Source organism: Sinocyclocheilus grahami, unplaced genomic scaffold (assembly GCF_001515645.1).
Source record: "Sinocyclocheilus grahami isolate Dianchi unplaced genomic scaffold, SAMN03320097.WGS_v1.1 scaffold35.1, whole genome shotgun sequence".
NCBI classification, from domain to species: Eukaryota; Metazoa; Chordata; class Actinopteri; order Cypriniformes; family Cyprinidae; genus Sinocyclocheilus; species Sinocyclocheilus grahami.
The window spans coordinates 90,662-115,780 of NW_015505214.1; the positions used below are offsets into that span (position 1 = coordinate 90,662).

At 36.2% G+C, this 25,119-nt stretch overlaps 1 protein-coding gene across 6 annotated transcripts in view; it reads left to right on the forward strand.

The window, feature by feature from the left end:
* The window catches only part of LOC107581451 (tensin-3-like), a 62,223-nt gene that overhangs the window by 17,814 nt on the left and 19,290 nt on the right, over positions 1 to 25,119 (forward strand). For all 6 annotated transcript variants that reach the window (XM_016267008.1, XM_016267011.1, XM_016267009.1 and 3 more), the window contains 4 exons: positions 2,241 to 3,068; positions 9,245 to 9,351; positions 9,550 to 9,679; positions 17,073 to 17,153. In XM_016267008.1, coding sequence (XP_016122494.1) covers positions 2,241 to 3,068; positions 9,245 to 9,351; positions 9,550 to 9,679; positions 17,073 to 17,153 — 1,146 coding nt within the window. The remainder of the gene's footprint in view (positions 1 to 2,240; positions 3,069 to 9,244; positions 9,352 to 9,549; positions 9,680 to 17,072; positions 17,154 to 25,119) is intronic.

Here is a 25,119-nt window from a genome sequence, read left to right on the forward strand (position 1 = left end):
TGTGTGTGTGTTGTTGTTTGTGTGTCTGTGTGTGTGTGTGTGTGTGAGTGTGTGTGTGAGTGTGAGTGTGAGTGTGAGTGTGAGTGTGAGTGTGAGTGTGAGTGTGAGTGTGTGAGAGAGTTGCCAGCTGTGGCGTTTTATCATGCATGCCTGGTATTTGGATTTCAGTCTCTTGAGACTAGGAAAGCTTTACTGGTTTAGTTACAAAGGTCTGTGTTTTTCACCAGTTGGCATACTAACCAGTTTTGCCATTGTGATCAATCCCAGTTTATATTAGGTGTCTTTACTTAACATGTATTTGCATCAAAAAATATATACAATATACTTAATGTGTTCATATTGTATTGCATAACACGTTTGTCACTATTGAGGTGACACGGTTAAGGTTAACGACAGGTTTTGTGGTGTGGTTAGTGCTAAGGTTGGTTTAAGGGGTAAAAAACTTTGTATGTGTGATAGGATTATTTCTGGTTGACAAAACACCATTTTTACATAACATATACCTATAGTGTCTGTAGAGTGCTGCAGTGATGGCGTATTTTCACCCTGGTTTTCTTAACAAGAACCCAATAGGATTTTTCCATTGGATTTTTGATTATTTCAGAAAATAAACTCCGTGACCAACAAAAGTTTATGATTCATAGACGTTTTTATCATCATGTTAATCTTCACAAATCAACACAACTTGAATGAATTTTGAAGCCTAAATACCAGAAGGTAAAAGCTAAACATAGGCTAGAACTACACCATGGTCGCATGATTTCAGCGCCACCACCATTAAGTTTCCGACAACTCTTTCAGTGTTTGTTTAAAAGTATTTTTCCTGAAAGTTTGAGTTAGAATAGTTTGTAAGAGCATGACTAACACAACAAGGTGTAGGATGTTGTGTCATGTGAGAATATCTTGAGATTGTGTTAAACAAAACCTTTATTTTCAGCAAAATTTAAGAAGAAAGAAAAACTCAAACCCATTGATAAAACTGGAAGTGCTAAAATGCTTACTCGTTTTTAGGGTTTTACCTATAAAAACATATCATCTCTGCTGCACTCTTGTCAAAAATGATCAAAGAGTGTGGCGTGATGTTAAATATCAGTGTTTGCGTGTGTTTGTACAAGCCTGCATGTGTGATGCTGCCTTCTGGCTTCATGTTGAACAGTAGATATGTGTTATCAGTCATGATCATTGCTGCGAGACTCTGAGTGTGTCATGACACATGACGCTATCTGCTGCGATCTGTGTTCAGCTGCTGCCGGCTGACTGATGTGTCTTCGCTAGAACACACACAACGGCCACACAAAGACATATCTAGGTCTGTGTACCTGTGTGTTTGTGTGATGACTAAGGTGTCTGCAACTCGTTAGAGGCGTGTTAACATTTACTATAACACACACAATTGAATGTAGGAGTGGGTGAAGATAAGGGGCCACAGGTGTGACTTTGTTTTCAACACTTATGTGTCACACTCACCATGGTAACTTTTTACACTTTAACATTTTTATACATAAAGAAATGAGTAGTAATTTTAACGAACTTGTTTGAAATGAAGTACTTTTACATATCAGAGGTCATGGATGCCAAATACGACTGGGAAAATCTCTAAAATCTGCACTTTGCTTTTGCATGATTCATCCACACCAACAGGTGTCAGTATAAATTATGTAGGCTAGACAAAGATATTTCTAAATATATCAATTATATTTGAAAAGGTTGTATCTATGTAAACTTGTAAATGCCACCCCAATGTCATAAAAACAATAAACGTTAGGGGCATGTCAGTAAGAAAACATGGTGGACACCGTACATTCAGGATGTGTTTTGATGTTAAATTTGCTGAAATGTATGAAATGATTATTTACAATAAAATGTAAAAAATGGCATTATACAATAGTAGACAATTTTGATGGTTTTGTACATTTTTGATAAATATATAACTAATTAGTTTACAGCACCTTCACAGATTTAGTAAGAACATAAAAAAGCAAAAGCACACCTAATACATATTCTTTATTTATGATTTTGTAGAAGTAAAGTGAAATAAAAAACTTTGCTATATATTCTAGCTTCATTTTGCTCCTTTCAAAGTGATTTGAACAAACCTGACATAATAATTCCATCTTCTTAACTCATAACTATGAACTTTTTAGGAGCACTGGAACGCACCACAAGTCCTAAATTAATTCCAAATTGTAGAGGTCAACTAATTCTCTACTGATTCTAAGTTTTCGTTCTTTCTTCCACAGCCAAGCAAAAAGAAGGCGCACGCTCTCTGAGCAGTGACTCTGGACTCTCCAGCTCCTCCCAGTGGACTGGAGGACAAACCTCGGGGCTCCCAATCAGCTACGGCTCTGAGGAGCATCCCCAGCTCCCCAGAGTGATCCCTGGGCTCAGAATGGAGGAGGAACAAGCTTCTACAGGCGTCACGAGACGTGACCCTAAAGCCAATCAAGCTACGTTTGATCATTCCAGTCATTTAAATGGTCAAACAATGTTTATAGAACGAGAGACGGATATTATAGATGATGACGAAGACATCATCGCTCTGAATGCTGCTGTTTTAGACTCTAAAGACACACTGTCTTCAAAGGAAATGTCTGGCTTGTCTTCAGGTGAATGTCAGAAATCTGTCCAATCAGATTGTCAAAGTGAAGCTCCTCCTGCCATATTTAGAGATGTGAATTCCTCAAACACACTCTCACACACTTCAGTACCTTCTGGATATCAGACACATATATGGGTAAAACAGCAACAGTCCACGTCTTACATGCACACTCCATCAGACAGACTGGAACACAGAGAGGTGATGGAGCTCCAAAAAGGTGCAAGCAAACCTTCATTACCAGACAATGGCTTTCCGGAGACGCAGTCTGAGCCAGACAAGGATGATGAGTTTGCGACACTGGCTTTGGATGTTGATCAGTCAATCGAACAGCTCAATCAGCTGATCCTGGACCTTGACCCTGACTTTGAACCAATCCCCACACAGGCAAGGAGTCACATGACCCGCTCGGCCTCCCTTCAGACCAATGGAAAGACGCATTCGGTTGGAAGGGCCAAATCCCTCCAGTCAGGTAAGAGCAAATCCTGATACATTCATCAGTCCTGAATCAATTTAATGATTCCAACTGGCCAGCAATCCACCAAATCATTCTAGTTATGTTTTTGGACAAAATACTGTGATATTCTTTGAAATACCCTGGTGTATCATATAAATGTCACAGTATATGAATATAGCAAGCATTGCGTGTAACACTATAAATATTAAAAGTACCATGGTATTAATATCTGAGACCATCACAGTACCATGGTATTGTCAATGTACATTTTGTAAGAGTTCACAAACTTTTATCTTTATTTTATTCGCAATATTTTTACCTTTTTGATTTTATAACTTATATTCTGTAGACTATACTATGCTCATACTTTCATTATTATGACTGTAAAATCAAATTCATATCAAATACATGGGTAACTGTAAATAGATATCATAAGGCAAACAACAATTTGTTTATTTTATATACTCTACAGTTCAAAAGTTGGGGGTCGAACACATTTTTTCATTAAATTCCTAATTTCATCGAAACATCAAAATTTGTACATTTACTTTAAAGACATGTATACTCTTACAAATATATCTATTTTAAGCAAATGTTGTTCTTTTAAACTTTCTATAAATCAAATAATCCTGATAAATTCTTTCAAAACATCATCACCAAATCTTACCGAACCAAAATCTTAGAATGGTACTGTGTGTATGTATAGATGCATATGTATCACATTTCAAATACATGTGGAATGTTTGGTGCTTTCAGTGGCAGTTTTGCCTTGTTCACCACTTAATGTCTGAGCCCTCAGTCTAGTGACTTTTTAAATTAATGTTTGTGGTTTCTGTTGGCAGGGGCCTAGTTTATGTTAATAAATGCACACAAGTAACATACAATGGTCCTCTATGTGCAGCTCCTGACAGGTTTGCTAAAGAAAATAAAGTCCTGCCTTTCATTTGTGTGTGTGTGTGTGTGTGTGTGTGTGACTGTGTTTGAATATGTAAACATCCAGGTCTAGTATAGGCGGAGTTTAACTTTTATGCTTGGGGGGCACCCACTGGCAGACGAGCCACAAACACTTTTTTATATGTTCTACATTTCATATATGTATATAACATATATTCAACATTAAAAATACATTAAAAACCCCCAGAAAAACATACCTACTGCAGAAAAGCCGCCTCTTTTTCCGAATTGCATAGATGGCCACTGTCTATCTTTCACTATCTCTTCTCTTCTGATAGTTTTTTTCAGTCAAATTGTTCTCTGTGTGCAGTAAAGAAAGATCTGAGAATCTGTCCTGTGCCACTGAAGATCCGAGCCAGATTCTCCTCATAACGGAAAAACTTTCTGATGTAGCTGAACTAGGGGTGGGCGATATGGCAAAAATATCATATCATAATTTTTTTCATAATATCACGATTCACGATTTTATCACGATTCTCTGTCATGTTGGTTTTACAATTTTGCTAGTTGTCTGAGCATTACAGCCAAACTAATTTTCCTATTATAAAGACTTTCAAGGTAACAAAATATAAAAAAAGAATGGCGGATTTTTTGGCTAAGGTGGGTGAAGATTTCATTATTTAATCTTTGTTATTAAAAAATAAGAACAAAGATACACATTACATTAAATACACATAATATACAGATAAAACAATGCTTTATTTTCAGCTACAATATTCAGCAGGAGCATTCAAGAAATTGAATGAACAAATATAAAAATAAAACACTATATAGATGTATTATTATGATTATTATTATTATTAAAGCAAAGCAACTGTATTAAAGTTCTTTAGTCAAGAGTAGTGAGTGATTTTTCTCTTTGTGTTTTGTTTTATTAATAAAGGAATAGTTCACCCAAAAATAAAAATTCTGTCATCTGTCTGTCATTTCTGTCAGTGTTTTATTTTTTATACCATCATTTACTCACTCAAAAGTTGTTTTAAACCTAAACGAGTTTCTTTCTTCTGCTGAACTTAAATGTTATTTTGAAGAATGTGAAAGAGTTGCTGGTCCAGTGACTTTCATAGTATTTTTCCTACTATCAAATTTAATGTGGACCAGCAACTGTTTGGTTACCCACGTTTTTCAAAATATCTTCTTTTGTGTTCAGCACAATAAAGAAATAAATACCGTTTTGGCACAGCATGTGAGTGAGTAAATAACGACAGAAATTTAATTTTAGGGTGAACTATCCCTTTAATGACAGTCGGCAGCATGTTTAGTACTGTCCCTAAGACCTGCACGCATCTAATATACAGGCACGTATCTGAATTTCTCTCAGCTGTTTACTTTCATTTTAGACATAACCAACTGAGTCTATGGCTACGTCCACACGAAGCCAGAGCTTTCCCTATCCAATCTTTTTTTTCACCTCGTCTCAAGAAATATCTGCGTCCACAAGAAACTGACACAAAACGATGTAGTATACATCCCAGACCAGCATGTGGCACAGCAATTCTGCAACAAAGATACACTAAAAGCAGAGAAGAAGACTTGGACTATGCGCATAAACTTTGCGCGCGGTATACAAACGAACATGGAACAATACATTTATTAATCTGTGTTAATGTTAGTTAATAAAAAGACAATCGTTCAGTTTGTTCATGTTTTTGTTGCTGTTACGTGACGTAGCTTTGTCTAACTAGGGGCAAGACGTGGGCTGATGACGTCATTGTTTCAGAAAATATACGGATTTGCTGTACACATGAAAACGCAAGGGTGGCATTTTCAGATTTATCCACTCTGGGACCCGGTTTCACTCTCCCAAAACGCCGGATCCATCTGGACGAAACGCCTGTACATTACAATATGTATGCGTATACAGCTAAACACGTCTCCGTGTGGACGGGGCCTATGTAAACCTTGTGTGTTTTGACAGTCCCCTTGTCCAAATACCCACACTTGTGGTCTTGGCCACTTGAGAGCGCGTGCGCGTGACAGGAAGTAAGTGTACAAGACTGTCCCAGGTCTTAAAAACGCCAAAGCGCAGTGCCCTTAACGCACACTAAATCCACACTATCTCGAATACCGCTCCGGAGCGCTATTCGAGGCTTAGTGTATCCCATCATGCATCATGTTCTGGAAATAAATCGTGAGATTTTTTGCCGAGATCTCGCGAGAGGTCACGGAAACCTTTCCAATGCAAGTTAAATATTAATATAATAATTCGATATTGCATATAATTTGGTAGAAAAACAGTTTTTACGTTTTATCAGTGCAAAGATGAGTAGTGGTGATATTTATTTTGTACAACATTTGCAACTGTTTTTTATCACTTAATTAGAAGCACCACAAATTAAAACTGTCATGTTAATGGGACTACTGAACAGACATTTAGAAGTTGATTTTAAAATGCTAAATATTTAAAATTAAAATTAAAATAAAGCTATGTAAACGCTTGCATTTTTACAACACTACAAGTGTGTCCCATCAGGTAATGAAAAGTTCTACACACACTTGTGGTCTTTATGCTCACTTTAACACTTGGGCAAAATACAGGAAATACGTCATATAAGTAGTCAAGAGGTCAAGTGCAAAGACCGCAAGTGTGGGTATTTGGACAAGGCTAGTATTTTAGCGCAAACTTAGGCCCCGTCCACATGGAGATGCATTTGGCTGTATAAGCATAGTCCAAGTCTTCTTCTCTGCTTTTAGTGTATCTTTGTGGCAGAATTACAGCGCCACATGCTGGTCTGGCATGTATACTACATCGGTTTGTGTCGGTTTCGTGGTTTCGTGTGGAGGCAGATATTTCTTGAGACCAAGAGAAAAAAAAGATCGGATAGGGAAAGTTCTGGTTTTGTGTGGACGTAGCCTTAGTCCAGTAATCAGGAGCTGTTTGATAGGCTTTTTAGTGCACGTGCTTCAGCTGTATACCCCCTCAGAAAAAGCACACATCAGAACAGCGCGTGAATTAAATGTTTAACAGCTCTAAAGCAGATGCAAATAATGTACTTTTGTGACTGCGAATAAGTGCAATGTCCTCTACACTTGAGTTAACACTGATGTGAATATATGTCGCGTTGTAGCCTACAGTATATTGAGATTGAGACAGAGGCGCCAGAACTGCAGCTGACTGCACTGTAGGACGATACTACAATATTTCTTCAAAAGCAGATCGTGGAGACATTTTTATCGTCCACGATCAAAAATCGTCATATCGCACACCACCACTAAGCCGAACCAATGGGCAGCGTGAGTGCGAACTGCAGTAGTCTGAAAAAGTTTGAATATGTGTCCTTCCGTAGCCTACTTCATCTTTACGTTTCTCAAGAGTAATCGGCGATGCGATCGCACATTTCACAAGATCCACTTCAGCTGTCACAAGCCGAGGGTGAATCTTAAAGCTTGCGTGCTTAAACTGAATACTGCATCACACACTCAAGGCCATCGCTTCAAATCGCCTGTCCAATTCAGCCAGAAATGACTCAGTCCACCACATTTTTATTAGCGGGTTTATAAAAAAAACAACAAATATTTTTTAACTTGCTAAAGTGGGAAAATAACAAAAAGAGAGTCCTCTCATGTCCTCTCAAGTTGAGAATCATGAGTCGCGACTCGCGAGGATATGGGGCTTAAATAATTATTTTAGCCCAAAACTTACTTATTCTAAGCACTAAAATAACAAGATAATACAAATAAAATGAGAAAATGTGAATTCTTTCATTTTTATATTTTTTGGGGGGCAGTGCCCCCACCCCGAACTCCGCCTATGGGCTGGCATAGTGTAAATGTGACCTCTAAGCTGCCTTTTAGTTTAAAAATGGACATACTCATATTTCTAGCAGTGTAATAACAATGCCTTTGACAACCATTAAGTTACTCCTTCATAATGTTATATTGACTGCTGGTTTTACCAAACACATCTGTGATGCAGTCTGCATGAACTCAATACTCTGTCTCCTTTGACCTCGGCATACTGAGCGGGTCTTGTTGCTTTTGAAATGTGTCCCCTGCCTTGCATATATGCCCCCTGCCTATTCTGTTATAAGATCCCAAGATCCTTTCTTACTGGATCAGCCCATGTCAGAGCAACTCTGACACCTGGAATGAAGAGTCTTTGAGTAGAGTGGAGAGTTCATCCTGCTGAACAGAAATCTATGCAGAGTGTTATTATTACTGTAGTATGTCACCAGATATATGCCCTGTGGTGTGTGTGTTTGAATACAAATGGTGTAAGGGCTGAGGAATGCCTTTGAAGTGAGCGTCTACTGACACACAAAACATGTTGCCTTTCCCCATCGTTGAGTCTCAAGGATTTTGTTTGTCTGTACAGTGATAGTTAACAGAGTTTCTACTGTTGTCCATTTGTAATGAATTATTACCATGTTTTTATAATCATTATGAAAAACCGGGATTCAAAATTCCAAGACCACACTGATAATATGGGATTTTTTTTTATTATTTAAATATAAAATGTCAAATTAACTTTTTTTTAGGTCTCTACTCAAATAAGAAAATTTGTGTCATTGATCATGTGATTCTTTGTATAGAATGTCAGATGTTTTTGAAGCTCATCGAGGCTCAAAATGATCTTTGGAGAATCATGCTGGAGAATATGTTTTCATGTATCTTGAGTGGTGCTGTCATTAAAGCAAAAGACAGAAACTAAATAATAAGATATTTTGAAATTAAACTTTTTAGTCAAACTATTATAATATCATTTGTAATGGATAAAATTGTTTAAAATAAAAGTATTCAAAGCAGAAGGTCTCAGAAAATGTGACCCAATGTATCAAAATCCTCAAGATCAAAAATCTTGTGAATGTATTTATTTATTTACTTTATAAAAAAAATTATTTATAAAATTTTATAAAAATGTATTACATTTTATTTATAATATTAATTAGTTTGTTTTTTATTTTACTACTACTATTAATAATATTATTATTATTTAATTTTTTATTTTGTTGTTGTTATTTATTTTAATGTTTTTGTGGAATGTAATCTAACACAGCCCTGAAGTCAATGGCTCTTGTTTATGTAAGGTCATAAACTTCTCCTCATGGATCTCATCTAAACAAGTTTTGTTTGAGAGCATGCTATTTTAGTTCCTGCTGTTTGTTTGATGTTAGAAAATTATAAATAAGAGTGAGATCCTCCTATTTCAGATCTGAATGACCAGTCACAGTTAAATGTGATCTGTCATAATTGTGATCTGAATATCAACAGTGAATTCAGTGTCTCTGTCTGTACAGGTTGGAGGCAGAAACAGCTCAGTGATGTCTCTGAATACTCTGTGCTGCGAAAGGCGGGTGGTGATGGAATGCAGAACAACCAGAGATTCGTCTTTGGAACGCCATCGGTACAAATTCAAAAATAGCCTCATAACTGTACAGCCTCAAAACTTAAACATTCAATATTTAACTGGAGACTAGTGCGATAAAATTGCTTACTAACCCTGTGCACATTTTTGCCCAATGTCAACTAAAATACAAGTTGAACTTGTATTGAACCCGGAACATTGCTACAACAATGCCTAATATGTTTTTGTCTATTTCAGCGAGGTCTATATCACACTGACGCTGTTGACATTGGTGACCTTCCTACAGAGGTTGACAGTCCACTGTCTGTGGGTCTTAATCAAGTTCCACCCACACCGGCATTTCCTGTGACACCCCCCACTCCATATGGTAAGACCGACACTGTACTTGATGTTTGTTATGTGAGTAAGCCTTTCACTGTCTTACTAAGCTCTGTTACTATTAGGGCTGGGCGATATGGCCAAAAAATACGATAAATGTAAAATTTGTATTTCTTTCACGTTTAAAGGCAGATTTTTGCTCCAATGTGAAAGTTGTAAAAACCAGATGGTTAATTGCGGTTTTCAACTATTCTTTATGGTCAGAACACTTCGACAAACACTTTTTTATTTCTTTACACTTCTCCAGTCATTTTTCCTTAACAAAATAAATATCTTAATAGAAAAAAAATATTTTTTAGTTCTGCATTTTCTAGTAATGAGTAATATTGTTTCAAATCAAGAAACAAGTTTGTGTTGCCTGATAATATTAAATACATTTTAATTAACATTTAATTAGCATTTTTTTTGTCTTTTAGAAATACACATTTGATAGTAGCTTTAGTTAGGATGCAGATGTAGATTTATGTTCATTATCAAAATCAGTAATGTCTGTAAAAATTGTAGCAATCTCATTTTTATATGGTGAAATTTAATTATTCTGACTGTTTAAGGTGTTTTTTTTAATCATTGGTCTTCCATAACATACATCTAGATCATGATAATCACAGTTAAAACCACAAATGTAGCACCTCAATACCATGGTAAAAATGTAATATGGCTTTTAGGTATTTATGAGAAACAGTAGTCTAAATACATTTATAAATGCTATAGCTTAATAACAAAAAAATACTGTAATTATATTCCATTACTCCTCCTTCAATATATTTAATACATGTCTATATTAAAAAATATATTAATCAAATTCGACACGAATACCCACATTTCTGACACAATACCATGGTGTAGTTAGTGCTACTACAGTAAATCCATGGTAAATGATGGCGATTTGTAGATGAAAAAGTCTTCTGACTGTATCGATGCGCACAGTGTTTCTGATGTTTGTCAGCGCTGTTGCATCTGCGTGTAAACGGAGTTATTTGTGTTCCTCGCTGAATTCAAGATCGTCACACTGGATTTCACAGCGCTGTTCTGTATGGAAAGCCAAACAACCCAAAAGTGGGATGAAACGGCGCGGTATTACATTGTTCGCGCCGCGCTGACCTGTCATCGGCGCGGCTCAATGGACCGAGCTGCGCGACCGACTCAACAGCGCAGAGATGACGTGTTTACTAGCGCCAACGAGCTGACAGTGCGGCGCTGATCAGTTACAACAGCGCAGCGCGTACATTACTCTCTGCAGAAGTTTGTGGTTTTTTTCCTGCACATAACATAATGAAGATCAGTATTAAGTTATTACATTTCTTTTGCTTACCTTTCTACTACATGTCAACAGTTGTACTTTGAAAAACTGCAAATATAAAATATATAAGACTTTAATAAATTTACAATACCATAGTCCTCTTGAGGAGCACACCCAGCTTCTAGTATATATATTTTTTTATTTTGTACTTAGTTATTATTGTTGTTGTCGTCAAGTTCTACATTCAGCACAATATTGCCCATTTTAAATTTGAACTATTATTAAATAGCCTAGTATATATATATATGGGATTTTTGTTGTCTCTAGTAAAGGGAACGTTGTTATTTAACTTTAACATTGCAATTTTATATAATGGATACAGTTTGTAAGGCTTTTCTCTACACTCCAAATTAAATAAATACATTTTAATTAATTAAAAAAAACTCTTTAAAAATTAGGGACAGTGTATGTAAATTCAATATGATGTATTTTGAATTTTGCACTGCATTGTGTTTTAGGTTTATCGGAAAACACATTAAAATTAACCATGATTTTATTACACTAACCTTTTAACCATATATTTGTAGTTAAACTGTGAGCTAAAAAAATGACAATCAATCCATGGTTACTGCACTTTTACTATAGTAAAACCATTGTTAATTTCTGTATTTCCATAAGGGAAAATGTATGTCCTGACAGAAAAGTCAGTACATTTTACTCTTTTTTTTCTAGTATAATCATATGCTACAGTTACATAAATATCCTTAAATGTAAAATGTACTTAAAATATGCCTTGATGAACGAAACTCTAATTCTAAGAGGATAATGGAAGTTTCTGCTGTGAATGTGACTACTAAATATAGGCTATACATGCTTCAAAGTAGCTAACACTACTGTTTACATGTAGTAATATGAAAGATAATAAGCAAAAGAAATGTAATAACTCTTCATTATGTTATGTCCTTTCACTGTCTTACTAAGCTCTGTTACTATTAGGGCTGGGCGATATGGCCAAAAAATACGATAAATGTAAAATTTGTATTTCTTTCACGTTTAAAGGCAGATTTTTGCTCCAATGTGAAAGTTGTAAAAACCAGATGGTTAATTGCGGTTTTCAACTATTCTTTATGGTCAGAACACTTCGACAAACACTTTTTTATTTCTTTACACTTCTCCAGTCATTTTTCCTTAACAAAATAAATATCTTAATAGAAAAAAAATATTTTTTAGTTCTGCATTTTCTAGTAATGAGTAATATTGTTTCAAATCAAGAAACAAGTTTGTGTTGCCTGATAATATTAAATACATTTTAATTAACATTTAATTAGCATTTTTTTTTGTCTTTTAGAAATACACATTTGATAGTAGCTTTAGTTAGGATGCAGATGTAGATTTATGTTCATTATCAAAATCAGTAATGTCTGTAAAAATTGTAGCAATCTCATTTTTATATGGTGAAATTTAATTATTCTGACTGTTTAAGGTGTTTTTTTTAATCATTGGTCTTCCATAACATACATCTAGATCATGATAATCACAGTTAAAACCACAAATGTAGCACCTCAATACCATGGTAAAAATGTAATATGGCTTTTAGGTATTTATGAGAAACAGTAGTCTAAATACATTTATAAATGCTATAGCTTAATAACAAAAAAATACTGTAATTATATTCCATTACTCCTCCTTCAATATATTTAATACATGTCTATATTAAAAAATATATTAATCAAATTCGACACGAATACCCACATTTCTGACACAATACCATGGTGTAGTTAGTGCTACTACAGTAAATCCATGGTAAATGATGGCGATTTGTAGATGAAAAAGTCTTCTGACTGTATCGATGCGCACAGTGTTTCTGATGTTTGTCAGCGCTGTTGCATCTGCGTGTAAACGGAGTTATTTGTGTTCCTCGCTGAATTCAAGATCGTCACACTGGATTTCACAGCGCTGTTCTGTATGGAAAGCCAAACAACCCAAAAGTGGGATGAAACGGCGCGGTATTACATTGTTCGCGCCGCGCTGACCTGTCATCGGCGCGGCTCAATGGACCGAGCTGCGCGACCGACTCAACAGCGCAGAGATGACGTGTTTACTAGCGCCAACGAGCTGACAGTGCGGCGCTGATCAGTTACAACAGCGCAGCGCGTACATTACTCTCTGCAGAAGTTTGTGGTTTTTTTCCTGCACATAACATAATGAAGATCAGTATTAAGTTATTACATTTCTTTTGCTTACCTTTCTACTACATGTCAACAGTTGTACTTTGAAAAACTGCAAATCTAAAATATATAAGACTTTAATAAATTTACAATACCATAGTCCTCTTGAGGAGCACACCCAGCTTCTAGTATATATATTTTTTTATTTTGTACTTAGTTATTATTGTTGTTGTCGTCAAGTTCTACATTCAGCACAATATTGCCCATTTTAAATTTGAACTATTATTAAATAGCCTAGTATATATATATATGGGATTTTTGTTGTCTCTAGTAAAGGGAACGTTGTTATTTAACTTTAACATTGCAATTTTATATAATGGATACAGTTTGTAAGGCTTTTCTCTACACTCCAAATTAAATAAATACATTTTAATTAATTAAAAAAAACTCTTTAAAAATTAGGGACAGTGTATGTAAATTCAATATGATGTATTTTGAATTTTGCACTGCATTGTGTTTTAGGTTTATCGGAAAACACATTAAAATTAACCATGATTTTATTACACTAACCTTTTAACCATATATTTGTAGTTAAACTGTGAGCTAAAAAAATGACAATCAATCCATGGTTACTGCACTTTTACTATAGTAAAACCATTGTTAATTTCTGTATTTCCATAAGGGAAAATGTATGTCCTGACAGAAAAGTCAGTACATTTTACTCTTTTTTTTCTAGTATAATCATATGCTACAGTTACATAAATATCCTTAAATGTAAAATGTACTTAAAATATGCCTTGATGAACGAAACACTAATTCTAAGAGGATAATGGAAGTTTCTGCTGTGAATGTGACTACTAAATATAGGCTATACATGCTTCAAAGTAGCTAACACTACTGTTTACATGTAGTAATATGAAAGATAATAAGCAAAAGAAATGTAATAACTCTTCATTATGTTATGTACAGGAAAAAAGCATGAACTTCTGCGGAGAGTAATGTTCGCGCTGCACTGTTGTAACTGATCAGCGCCGCGCTGTCAGCTCGGTGGCGCTAGTAAACACGTCCTCTCTGCGCTGTCGAGTCGGTCGCGCAGCTCGGTCCATTGAGCCGCGCCGATGACAGGTCAGCGCGGCGCGGACACTGTAATACCACGCTGTTTCATCCTACTTTTGGGTTGTTTGGCTTCCCATAGTTCTGTGTCGCATGAGCGAGACTCATCAGCGAGTGAACACATCTGCTCTAGTGAAGCTCGCGCCACGCCGCTGTTTGAACTTCAAAAGACTAGCGCTCTTTTGTTCCGCCTTTGCTGCATTATATCAAACATTTATCAAACTTCTTGTTATTGTTTATTGAGGAAATCTATATCGTGCAATAATTATCGCTCAGCCCTAGTTTACTATTATAGTGCCCTTGTGTGGTCATTTATGAAAATACAGTGGTGGCCAAAATGATTAGAACACTAGAATTTTCACCAGCTAAAAACGCTTTCAATTTAGTTTTTTCTATGTTTTGCTGTAGTGTGTTGGTAGGAAATATCAGTTTACATTTCCAAACATTCATTTTGCTATTAATTGTAATAATCAGTGGTGGAAAGAGTACTGAAAAAATATACTCAAGTAAAAGTACCATTACCTTCCAAAAAATGTAGTGTGAGTAGAGTAAAACTACTTGAGTAAGAGTAAAAGAGTAGCCTATTTAAAAGTACTCATGAGTATTGAGTAGTGAGTACTGAGCGGTGGATTCTACCCCTTCATAATAAACGCTGTACACCGCAATTTATACTTTTTTTTTTAAACATTGTACATTCTGTAATTCACATTATCTTGTTTGTCATAAAGAATGAAGAGTATCTATCAGTTTAATTTTGACTGACAACTCTTTAAAATACATCAAAACAGCACGGAAACAGTATTCAGTCGAATAAAAGATGAAAGTTATTCTCAGTACAATCATCCCCATTTAAATCATAAAGTTTGAAAAAATAGATTTAAAATCATGTGTAAGGCCACTGAGACAGCATGCTGTTGTTGCACATAAAATATTAATGTTTAGAACAGTGCAAATACAAACACCTTTAGAAACTCATAGTTCAGCATCACACACCATGATATGGGTTAAAATTAGAGCCCATTTCTCACCAGAATGGTGCCAGTTTGAGCGTTTTGCAATAAAGAAATAAAAATAACTAAACTTGATAATTTGTTACAATTTTAACATAAATGCACATTGTTCTAGAAGGATGGCATCATGCCATACCTTTTACACATTTACTCGAATTGTTATGCTGATAATACAATTTGTCAGGAAAAATGCATTAAATAGCATAATAAGTATTTCTGGGGAAACTTTTTCGAAGGAAAACACACACACACACACACATACACGCATGTCTCTTTGCTGAGACGCGGCGGTCTCGGTGACTCAGCAGCATCCACAACTGAATGGAACAAAAAGTTTTGAACTTGAAAATTGTTTATGCGCGAGTGCACTTGCTAAATGAAGGCATGCATGAAATGGATTAAAAAAATAAAATTAACTTTTATTAACGAGCTGCAGTTTTATTAGCCTACAACACGCGCTGGCACAGATGCAGTAGCCTATATTAACGCCACGGGGCATCAATAAGGTGCAGATTGGTCCTCAATTTGTGTTTCCAACACACTTTTTCACAGCGCGCATCACGTGCTCAAACTCATCAAAAGTCAACAAGTTGAACAAGCAACAACACGACTTATCCAAATGACTGCTGCAGAACGCACACGAGAGAGAGACAAGGCAGCGCAGATCACGCGTCTCATAAGTGAGTGGGAATTTACCGAACGTGGCAATTGTGGGAGTTAACACTGTATGAAATACCCGCAACCTCACACCAAATTTCAGGCCGTGTAGATAGGCAAGCATATATACAAATCATTTAGTAAGCAGAAATCCGAAATTTACCTTAACATATTAAGTTAGAGGAAGATGCGACTGAATTGATGCTTGAAGAATGCACTTCCAGCAGCCATGATAAACAGTTGCCGGTTAAAGTTTTCTATGCACAATTTGATTTGACGAAAGTCACAAGACCTATTACTCTCAATCCAATCGTTGATGGATAAAAATCGACCACATGTAACGACCACAAACGGAGGAAAATAGCGGAGTAAAAGTACCGATACATCACTTAAAATGTACTAAAGTAAAAGTGCACAATTTTTAAACTACTCAAAAAAGTACAATTACTGATAAAAAAACTACTTAATTACTGTAATGTGAGTATTTGTAATTCGTTACTTCACACCCCTGGTAATAATCCAGTGAGATTTTTGTTTGCACAAGGAGTCTGACAACAGCCAGTGCTCCACACAGAGATCTGATCTCATCATCATCCAGTCTGTCTGGAATGACATGAAGAAACAGAACAAACTGAGACAGACTAAATCCAGAACTGTGGCAACGTCTCCAAGACGTTTAATTTTAAAATGTCTTTATACTCAAATTAAACACATCCATTGTCAGAAAAAAATGAATTGGAAAATAATTACATAGTTGGGAAGTAGAAAACAGAAAAGGCCCTATCATTTTTTGATCTTAAAGAATCTTAAACTGAATCCTAAAATAAAAAGGCAACCAATGTAAAGACGCTAAAACTGGAGTAATACTATTGCTCTTCTTTGTATGGGTCAGAAGCCTGGCAAAACAATAAACAACAACACACTGTGCCTTATTAGTGATAAGATGCAGAAATGTACTGGCCAACGAGACTTTAACCTTGTGTAAGCAATGTACTAGTGAACGAAACAATTAAGACCCACTTGGAGTGCAATATATACAATCGTTTTGTATCATCAGCATATAAATGATAAAAAATGTTGTATTTATGAAAAATGTAGTCTAATGGACATACAACGAAAATAAAAATGGTCCAAGAATAGAACCCTGTGGCACACCACTGCTTAATGTATTTAATTGTCTTTTTCTCCTCATAGTGAAGAGTGGACATGACACAATCCCTTCAGGACCTGGTTCTCAAGCCAGTAGAAACTACATGAACTATCCAATATGGCAAGGTAATCAACTGCCACAGTGGCTACATCCTTATGCTACTTCCTTTTATAATGTATCTACAGTAGCAAAATCATATTTATATCTACATGAGAGGACAAGAATGTGTGTGGATATCAATTTGTGTGCGTCTTTGGTTGATCTAGTCAGGAAAGTATCCAACTGTATCTCACACAAATGTGATCTTTAAAAAAGGTCCCCTGTAGCAATGTCTGTCTTGCTGCTGTCGCAAATTCTGTTCTGCTCAAAATAACTCTGCTACAGGATGTGGCCCTCTGGGTCAGGATGCATACTTCCTGTAACCTGGCCAGTCAGTGCTCTGGGAACTAGAGCTGTGCTTAGAATTAAACCCAAAGTGTACTTTGTTTTGACACAAATTCTTACTGTATGTGTACAGCTGAACACATAGCCTTCCAAAGTGTGCACTACAAAATGCACACGTGCATTAGAAAGTTTCATCCTTGTCCAGCTATTTCTCTCTAGAAGTTATAAGCAAAGAAAACATCTTTGAACTTGTTTAAACTAGAGTTGTATGCATATCTTAACCCCCTCACACAAGTCCTTGACAATGCTAGCATCTGTTATTATTGCAGTCTTGTCACTTTACAAATGCTATTCTTTCAGTCATTTCTTGATTTCCTTATTTAGTAGTCAAATTCATATTTGAATTCAATTTTGAATTCATATCAAAATCATTATAGTCAAAAACATCAGCACATTTGCAAAAACCCAAAGATTTATTTTGCACTCATAAAAAATCATTCGTTATGTAACTATTATGGGGAAATACTATTGCCTGATTACATCTTAATGAGGCACAGGAAAACATGGGAATAATGATAGATTGGAAGAGCAAGGAAGACCATGTTATATCACATTATATTACAACATGATTCACAGATCCAAAAGATATTTTACTTTTTACAGAATAAATACATTGATAGATATAAAAAACATTCTCAAACTACAAACTGCAGTCACAGCATTAAATGTTTTATAGTCCAATTTCCAGCATTACATGATTTTAAATGGAAAACAATGAACAAAGTGATAATGAAAAAGATTTGTTTCTTTATACAACGTTTAACACATCCGGCCTCCAGCAAGTTTGGCCCAGAGGAGGGGAGGATGTCTTGTATATTTTAATTTCCTGATGTGGGAAGATTTGGAGGTTATGTAACGTGAGACCATTTATGTTTTAGTGTCTAAATAAACAGGAGAAAATAAAAGGTCTCACAGCCAAACTCTTACTGACAGACAAATGCAAATATTTACACAGACATTTGATGGGGAAGGAAGGGTAAAGCACGGCCCCTTTAAATTAATTTGTGTGCTACAGTGGCGGAGGTCATGTCAGGGACGTTACAGTCTGATAAAGCAGGAACAGGAAAAATATTTTTTTCATAACAATCTTTAGATGAATATTTTTTCTATGTATAGTTAAAGGGGTCCTATTATGCTCTTTTACAAAGTCTTGATTTTGTTTTGGGGGTGTACTAAAACATGCTCTCATGCTTGGTGGTTCGAAAAACGCATTATTTTTCCACATAATTTACATTTTTACAATACCTTTCTCCCCAGCATGGCACAAACGGCTCGATTAGTTCCGGGTTTGATGAAGGCCCGCCTTCCAAAAAAGGAAATGTGATATGATTGGTTAGCTTTCCCAATGCGTTGTGACTGGCAAACAGCTTAGACGGTGTTTCAGTACTGCCCTGCCCCTTTCCAAAGCAGCAAGTTCCGTCTGCTCCGGTAGAGTTAAGGATGGTGTCTATATTACCATATCAATTTGAGCTGGTTTCAGACCCAGAGAATATTGAACAAGAGGATCGCGCAGAACCTTTGCACGCACAGATATTGCAAGACATATTAGAGTGGTAATGTTAATGTTTTTTTTGGGCTAAATCATGTTTTAGATAGCGGCATATATATGCAAATTCATTCTCTGCCAGCAGGAGGTGCTGTTGGAATGGTAGAGATCGAGGTTTCCCCGGTAACTGCTGCACACAAAGCAGCCACATTTGCCAAGTCTGCTTATTATATGCGACATTGGGCTTCTTTTTTTGTAAAGTTGCGTGAAAAAATACCGGGTCGTGGACTGCGTTTTTTTTTGGCTTATTTTAAAAAATATGATTGCTTGTTAGGAAAATCTGACAAGCAACTTTGTTTCTTTACATTTATGTTTGCCGTATTCTCCAATGCATTTATTGACACTCTGTCTGCTAACAGTTAAAGGCCAATTAGTGCAATAATATAAGCATAGGCGGAGGGTGAACCAACTCCAGGGTAAGGCTAAAAGCAGCCAAATGTATTAAACATCATAAACCCGTCTTTTTAGGCAAGAACCAGACATGGGTGTCATGTAGGCTAAATAAAATGTTTAATGGGACTGAATTTGTATTTAACGTGATTACAATTTAATAAAACGTTAGAAATTGATAATTATATAACGTTTACTTTCCTCAGTTATTCAAACAGCGAATAAATTATATATAGAAAGTGACATTATCACTATCATTGATCTATCGCGAGTTTAAGCACTCTCAAAAAAACAAAACTATCTTTGTAATCACTGAAGCTGTATACACTGTGAAATTAATCTCTTACTTACATTGCAAGTACACCTGCACTTTGTTGTTTATGATGAGAGAATTCGCAAGAGTCCAGAATTCAGTCAGTTTTGTTGAGTGCACTCAACAAAACTGATGAGTTTCAATGATAACTCATCTGACCACATCTGATTGGCCATTGCATTCCTAAGCTCAACAGAATTGTTGGCGATTGGTTAAAATGAGCAACACTGTAAAAACGCCTAAAATGAAATACGTTGCAACATGAGCAGATCTTAATTTAATGCCGCAATCGACACTGTCTATTCATATTCACTTTGTTAACAACAGATTTGTTTGTGCAGAGGCATTTTTGTCCAATGTAGTGGCATTTTTGCCCCAAGTCCCCATGGCCACGCTCCTCCTATGAATAAGTGCTGTAGCGTAATTCATCAAACATTCCACTCCTTCCTCCCCCTCATTGAAGAAAAATCGTGTTCAAGAAAAGAAGGAGCGTGACGCTGTAATCCAAGCGATCAATGAATGTAGTAATAGAGGAGTGGGATGACTTTCTTTTAAGGTAATTTTTTATTTGTACAATGTTTTTGTAATATATTAATTAAAACAAGTAGGCTTATACTAATATTAACAGTATATACATTTGGTTTGAATATATTTTATTAGGCTATAAATACATCAAAGTCAAAGTTTATTTATAAAGCACTTTTTGAAACAACATGTGTTGCCCAAAGTGCTGTACAAGCATGAATAAGGCACTATGACAAATATTATGAAATATTATAGAATAATGTAAAATAAAATAGTAGCTCTCACACAGTGTTAAACACCATACTATAGAAGTAGGTTTTTAAGCTAAAATTAAAAACAGTAAGTGTTTGGGCCTTTCTAACATGTAAAGGCAAATTATTCCAAAGTCTAGGGCCCGCCACTGCAAATGCACGGTCACCCCTGCTCTTCAGCCTTACATAAGGGACAACTAACAATGAATGGTCAGCGGACCTAAGTCCTCTCGACAGAGCTTATGGCTGTATTAAGTCTGAGAGGTATGTCGGTGCCAGACCATTCAATGATTTAAAAACTAAGATTAAAATCAATTCTAAAATGGACAGGAAGCCAGTGAAGAGTGGCCAAAATGGGAGTAATATGTTCCCGCTTTTGTGTTCCCGTTAGCAAACGAGCTGCAGCATTCTGAACCATCTGCAGTCTGGTGAGGGAGGCCTGACTAATGCCTACATAAAGTCTATTACAGTAGTAGATGAAATAAAACAGACGGGATGAAATAAAAATGTGTATAATTCTTTCAAAATCTTTGAAACTCAGAAAAGATGTAATCTTAGAAAGTTGCCTCAGCTGGAAAAAAATAGATTTAATTAACAAATTAATCTGTTTATCCAGTTTAAAATCATTATCCATTAAAACACCCAAGTTTTTTACAGAGGGCTTCACAAATGGTTTTAAAACGCCTAAATCCAGGTCAGGAGACCCACAGGCACCCCCTGGAGTAAACAATATAACTTCTGTCTTATCCTCGTTAAATTTTTTTAAAAATACTACCATCCAGGCTTTAATTTCCTCAAGGCAACACAAAAGTGGCGCTATATAATTTGGATGTTTTTGTTTCAATGGCAGATATAATTGTGTATCATGTGCATAACAATGAAACAAAATATTATACTTCCTGAAAATGGATCCTAGAGGAAGTATATATATAAAGAAAATAGAATAGGCCCCAAAATGGAGCCCTGGGGGACCCCACACAAGAAACACGCAGAAGAGGACATAAAATCCCCAAGGCGAACAGAAAAGCTTCTGCCAGACAAATATGATCGAAACCACTCCAGCACAGTACCCTTAATGCCGACACAATGCTCCATACGAGATATCAAGATGTTATGGTCTACAGTGTCAAATGCAGCCATGAGATCTAAGAGCATAAGAACAGCATAGTCACGAGTCAGTGGCAAGAAGCAGATCATTAAAAACTTTCAATAGGGCTGTCTCTGTGCTGTGTAGGGATTTAAAACCAGACTGAAATACCTCATGGAGACTATGTAAATTAAAAAATTAGTACAGTTGTGTGAATACAACTTTCTCCAGTATCTTGGAAAGAAACGGGAGTTTTGAAATGGGCCTAAAATGTGCAAGGACCGATGAATCCAAATTATGTTTTTTGATCACTGGTTCTACAATTGCATGTTTAAACGACTGAGATACCACTCCCGAGGCAAGACTGCTATTTAAAATAGATTGAATTTTGGATCCAATAGTTTCAAAAGCCTTTTTTAGAATTTGAGGAGGAATAATGTCCAGGCTACAAGAAAATGGTTTCATCTTACCAATAATCTCTCGCAAAGATGCAAGGGATACAAACTCAAACTGATCAAAGACAGCAGGACACACAGTAGAAACAGATGGATCAGTGGGAAAAAAAAGAAATGTTTGCTCTAACAGCCTCGGTCTTGTCAATAAATTTTTTTTAAATGTTTTCACACATCGCGGGTGAGGACTGGAGGCAGGTAGATGTGACTATGTTACAGCTCCCCTTTGAAGCTCTTGTGTTCTTCTCCTTTTCCATCTCTCTAATCCTATTCTGCTCTCAGGTGATTGGAGATGAGTTTTGTTCCCACTTTGATTTTTGTAAAATAACTTCTGTTTTTACTTTTCAGATAAATGAGTAGTTTCAGTTTAATATGTTGCAGGCTCGTTTATTGGTAATAAATAATTGATAATAAATCATATTGATGATAAATAATCAAAAAATAGTGGGCTTGTTTTTGAAGCTTCGGTTGCTTATTTGTCTTGCGAGAGTTGGCAACAGTGAAAGCAGCGCTCCGCTCACAAACGCTGCTTTATCAAACATTACATGCAAGATGAAATGAAAATGGCATACAAAATTTTCTGAAGACAGTCGGTTTCCTTCAGAAATACAGTGATATAAAAACACCCGCACCGGTTTTCTATTTTGAAATGTGCAGTGCTCATGTTTATTTAACGAAGTCAAAGCCTTTTGGAATATCTATTTGTGGCGGTCAGTTTTGATATTGTGGTGTGCGCCATAAATAAATCAATGTATGGGAAACACTGTAGTCTCATAATTAAAGTAAAAAAAACTCTGCAGATTACATCATTGTCCAGTATTGTACTGTCAGCAATTTATTATAAAAACATTTTCATAATTTTAACATCCATATTTACATACATAATTATTCAGGCGCATGAGTAATAACTTGTGAAAACTTGACGCTACAGCAGCACTTTTCTTCTTCTTCTTCTTCTTCTTCGTCATCGGTCTGATGCACCCAGCCAAGCATTCCTCGCTCGCCCCTCCCCACCCCCCAACCATTCGAATTTCTGTAGGCGGGAATTATTTTAATAGTATTCTAATGGGCCGCTTTGTGACATCACAAAACCCGGAAAACAACGCTGTAGTCCAAACGAACCGTTCGTTGTCGTTCTTGAAAAGGTATTTTTAAAAAACGAAATATCTCCCTTTGGAGTGGACTTTGAGATTTGTAACTTTGTAGATCTTTTTTATGCCCAAACATACACACTACACTGACTAAAATTAAAAAATTTAAAAAGCATAATAGGACCCCTTTAAAATTAGTTGTGAAGTTTGTCCATTTTTTTTTTTTATCAACTAATTTATTTATTTTTATATACACTACTGTTAAAAAGTTTGGGGTTGGTACGTTTTTTTTTTTATGTTTTTGAAAAAAGTGTCTTATTCTCACCAAAGCTGAATTTATTTGATCAAAATTGCAGTAATGTTGTAAAATATTATTGCAATTTAAAGTTTTCTATTTTAATATAACCTCAAATGTAATTTATTTATGGCAAGGCTAAATTTTCAGCAGCCATTACTCCAGTCTTCAGTGTCACATGATCCTATAGAAATTATTCTAATTATTCTATATGCTAATGTGGTGCTCAAGAAACGTTTCTCATTATTATCAATGATGGAAACAGTTGTGTTGCTTAATAGTTTTGTGGAAACCATAATACATTTTTTCAGGATTCAATTTAATGCATCCTTGCTAAAATCTTATTGACCCCAAATGTTTGAACGGTATTGTAAAAAAATATGGGAACTTTTTTTAATGAGATAAATAAAAGTCTGGGACCACCAGTTTTTTGTTTTGTTTTGTTTTGTTTTGTTTTTATTTTATTTTTTATTTCCCCCCCCCCCAAGCTGATTCTGTTAATTTATTTTAATAAAAAAAATCATAAAATTACATCATTATTTAAGTGAAATAATCTGCCAAAGAAAAGTCAAATATCAAAATCAACTAAGTCAAAATACACGCATTCAAGATAATTTCTCTGAAAATAAGTATCTTGTGAATGTTGCTTCTCAGGCTAAGAGAATGATGACCAAAACACTGCTTAAGAAATAATGCTTAAGAAAATGTCTGTTTTTGCATAGAAGCAGATGTTGCGAGCAGCAGCACATGGTGGAGAGCATAATGGTGTCCATAGAAGGCCATCCTCACCCCTGACCCCGGTGCTACCGTTTGCTTAGGTGAAACAGACTGTGGGAGTCTGCGGAGAACAATGCTTGAATGGCCTATCAAAGGCAGGAGAGCACTCATGAACTCATATGGTAATGAAGCCATGGGGGTCTTTCACTGCCGTTCTGCCTCATGCCAGTTGGGGGCAGTCGTCCTCCCTCTTCCTTTTCCTTCAGCCCTCCCCCTTCCCTCCCTCCTTCCCTCCTCAAAGCTGGAGTCAGTCAACCAGTGGCACAGTCCTACTGGAAGAATGAAGTAGTTTTCCATTTGGGGTTTAACAGAATCTCAAAAACTCAATGACTTCATTCAGGCTAGACACAAACGAGTAGAGAGAGAGAGGGGAAGGGGACAGAGTTGGACAGAACAGCAACTGTGTGACGTGCCACCCGTGGTCAGTGTTTGTGCCGGGAAGCAGACAGCACAAGAGAGAGTGAGAGAGAGAGAGAAAATATGAGGTGGAATAAGTGACAAAGTAGATGTTACAGACTGGGGCCGTGAAAGACTGACACTGGGAGACAAAGTAAGAGTGCAAGAGCATCAGAACACAGCAGTGGCTGGCAAGTTTAGCTTATCTTCTGTGGATAAGTCTCTGTTGAGGAATACTTCAGCATGACTGCTTCTCTAGGTATGCGGGGAAAGATTTTGTGTCATTTTGACCCAACTTTTTGAGTTGTGCTTGTGTTTTTGCATGTGTGTGAGTATTTGCCTGTGTGTTTGTATGCTAATATATCAGCCATTTACTCTAGCCGTCTCTGGCAGACTTGAATTGTCTTCTTGTCAGCATGAAGTCTGTGTGAACACCCCCCATCACCATGGACAAGACTTTCTCTTCTCTTCTCTTCTCTTCTCTTCTCTTCTCTTCTTCTCTTCTCTTCTCTCTTCTCTTCTCT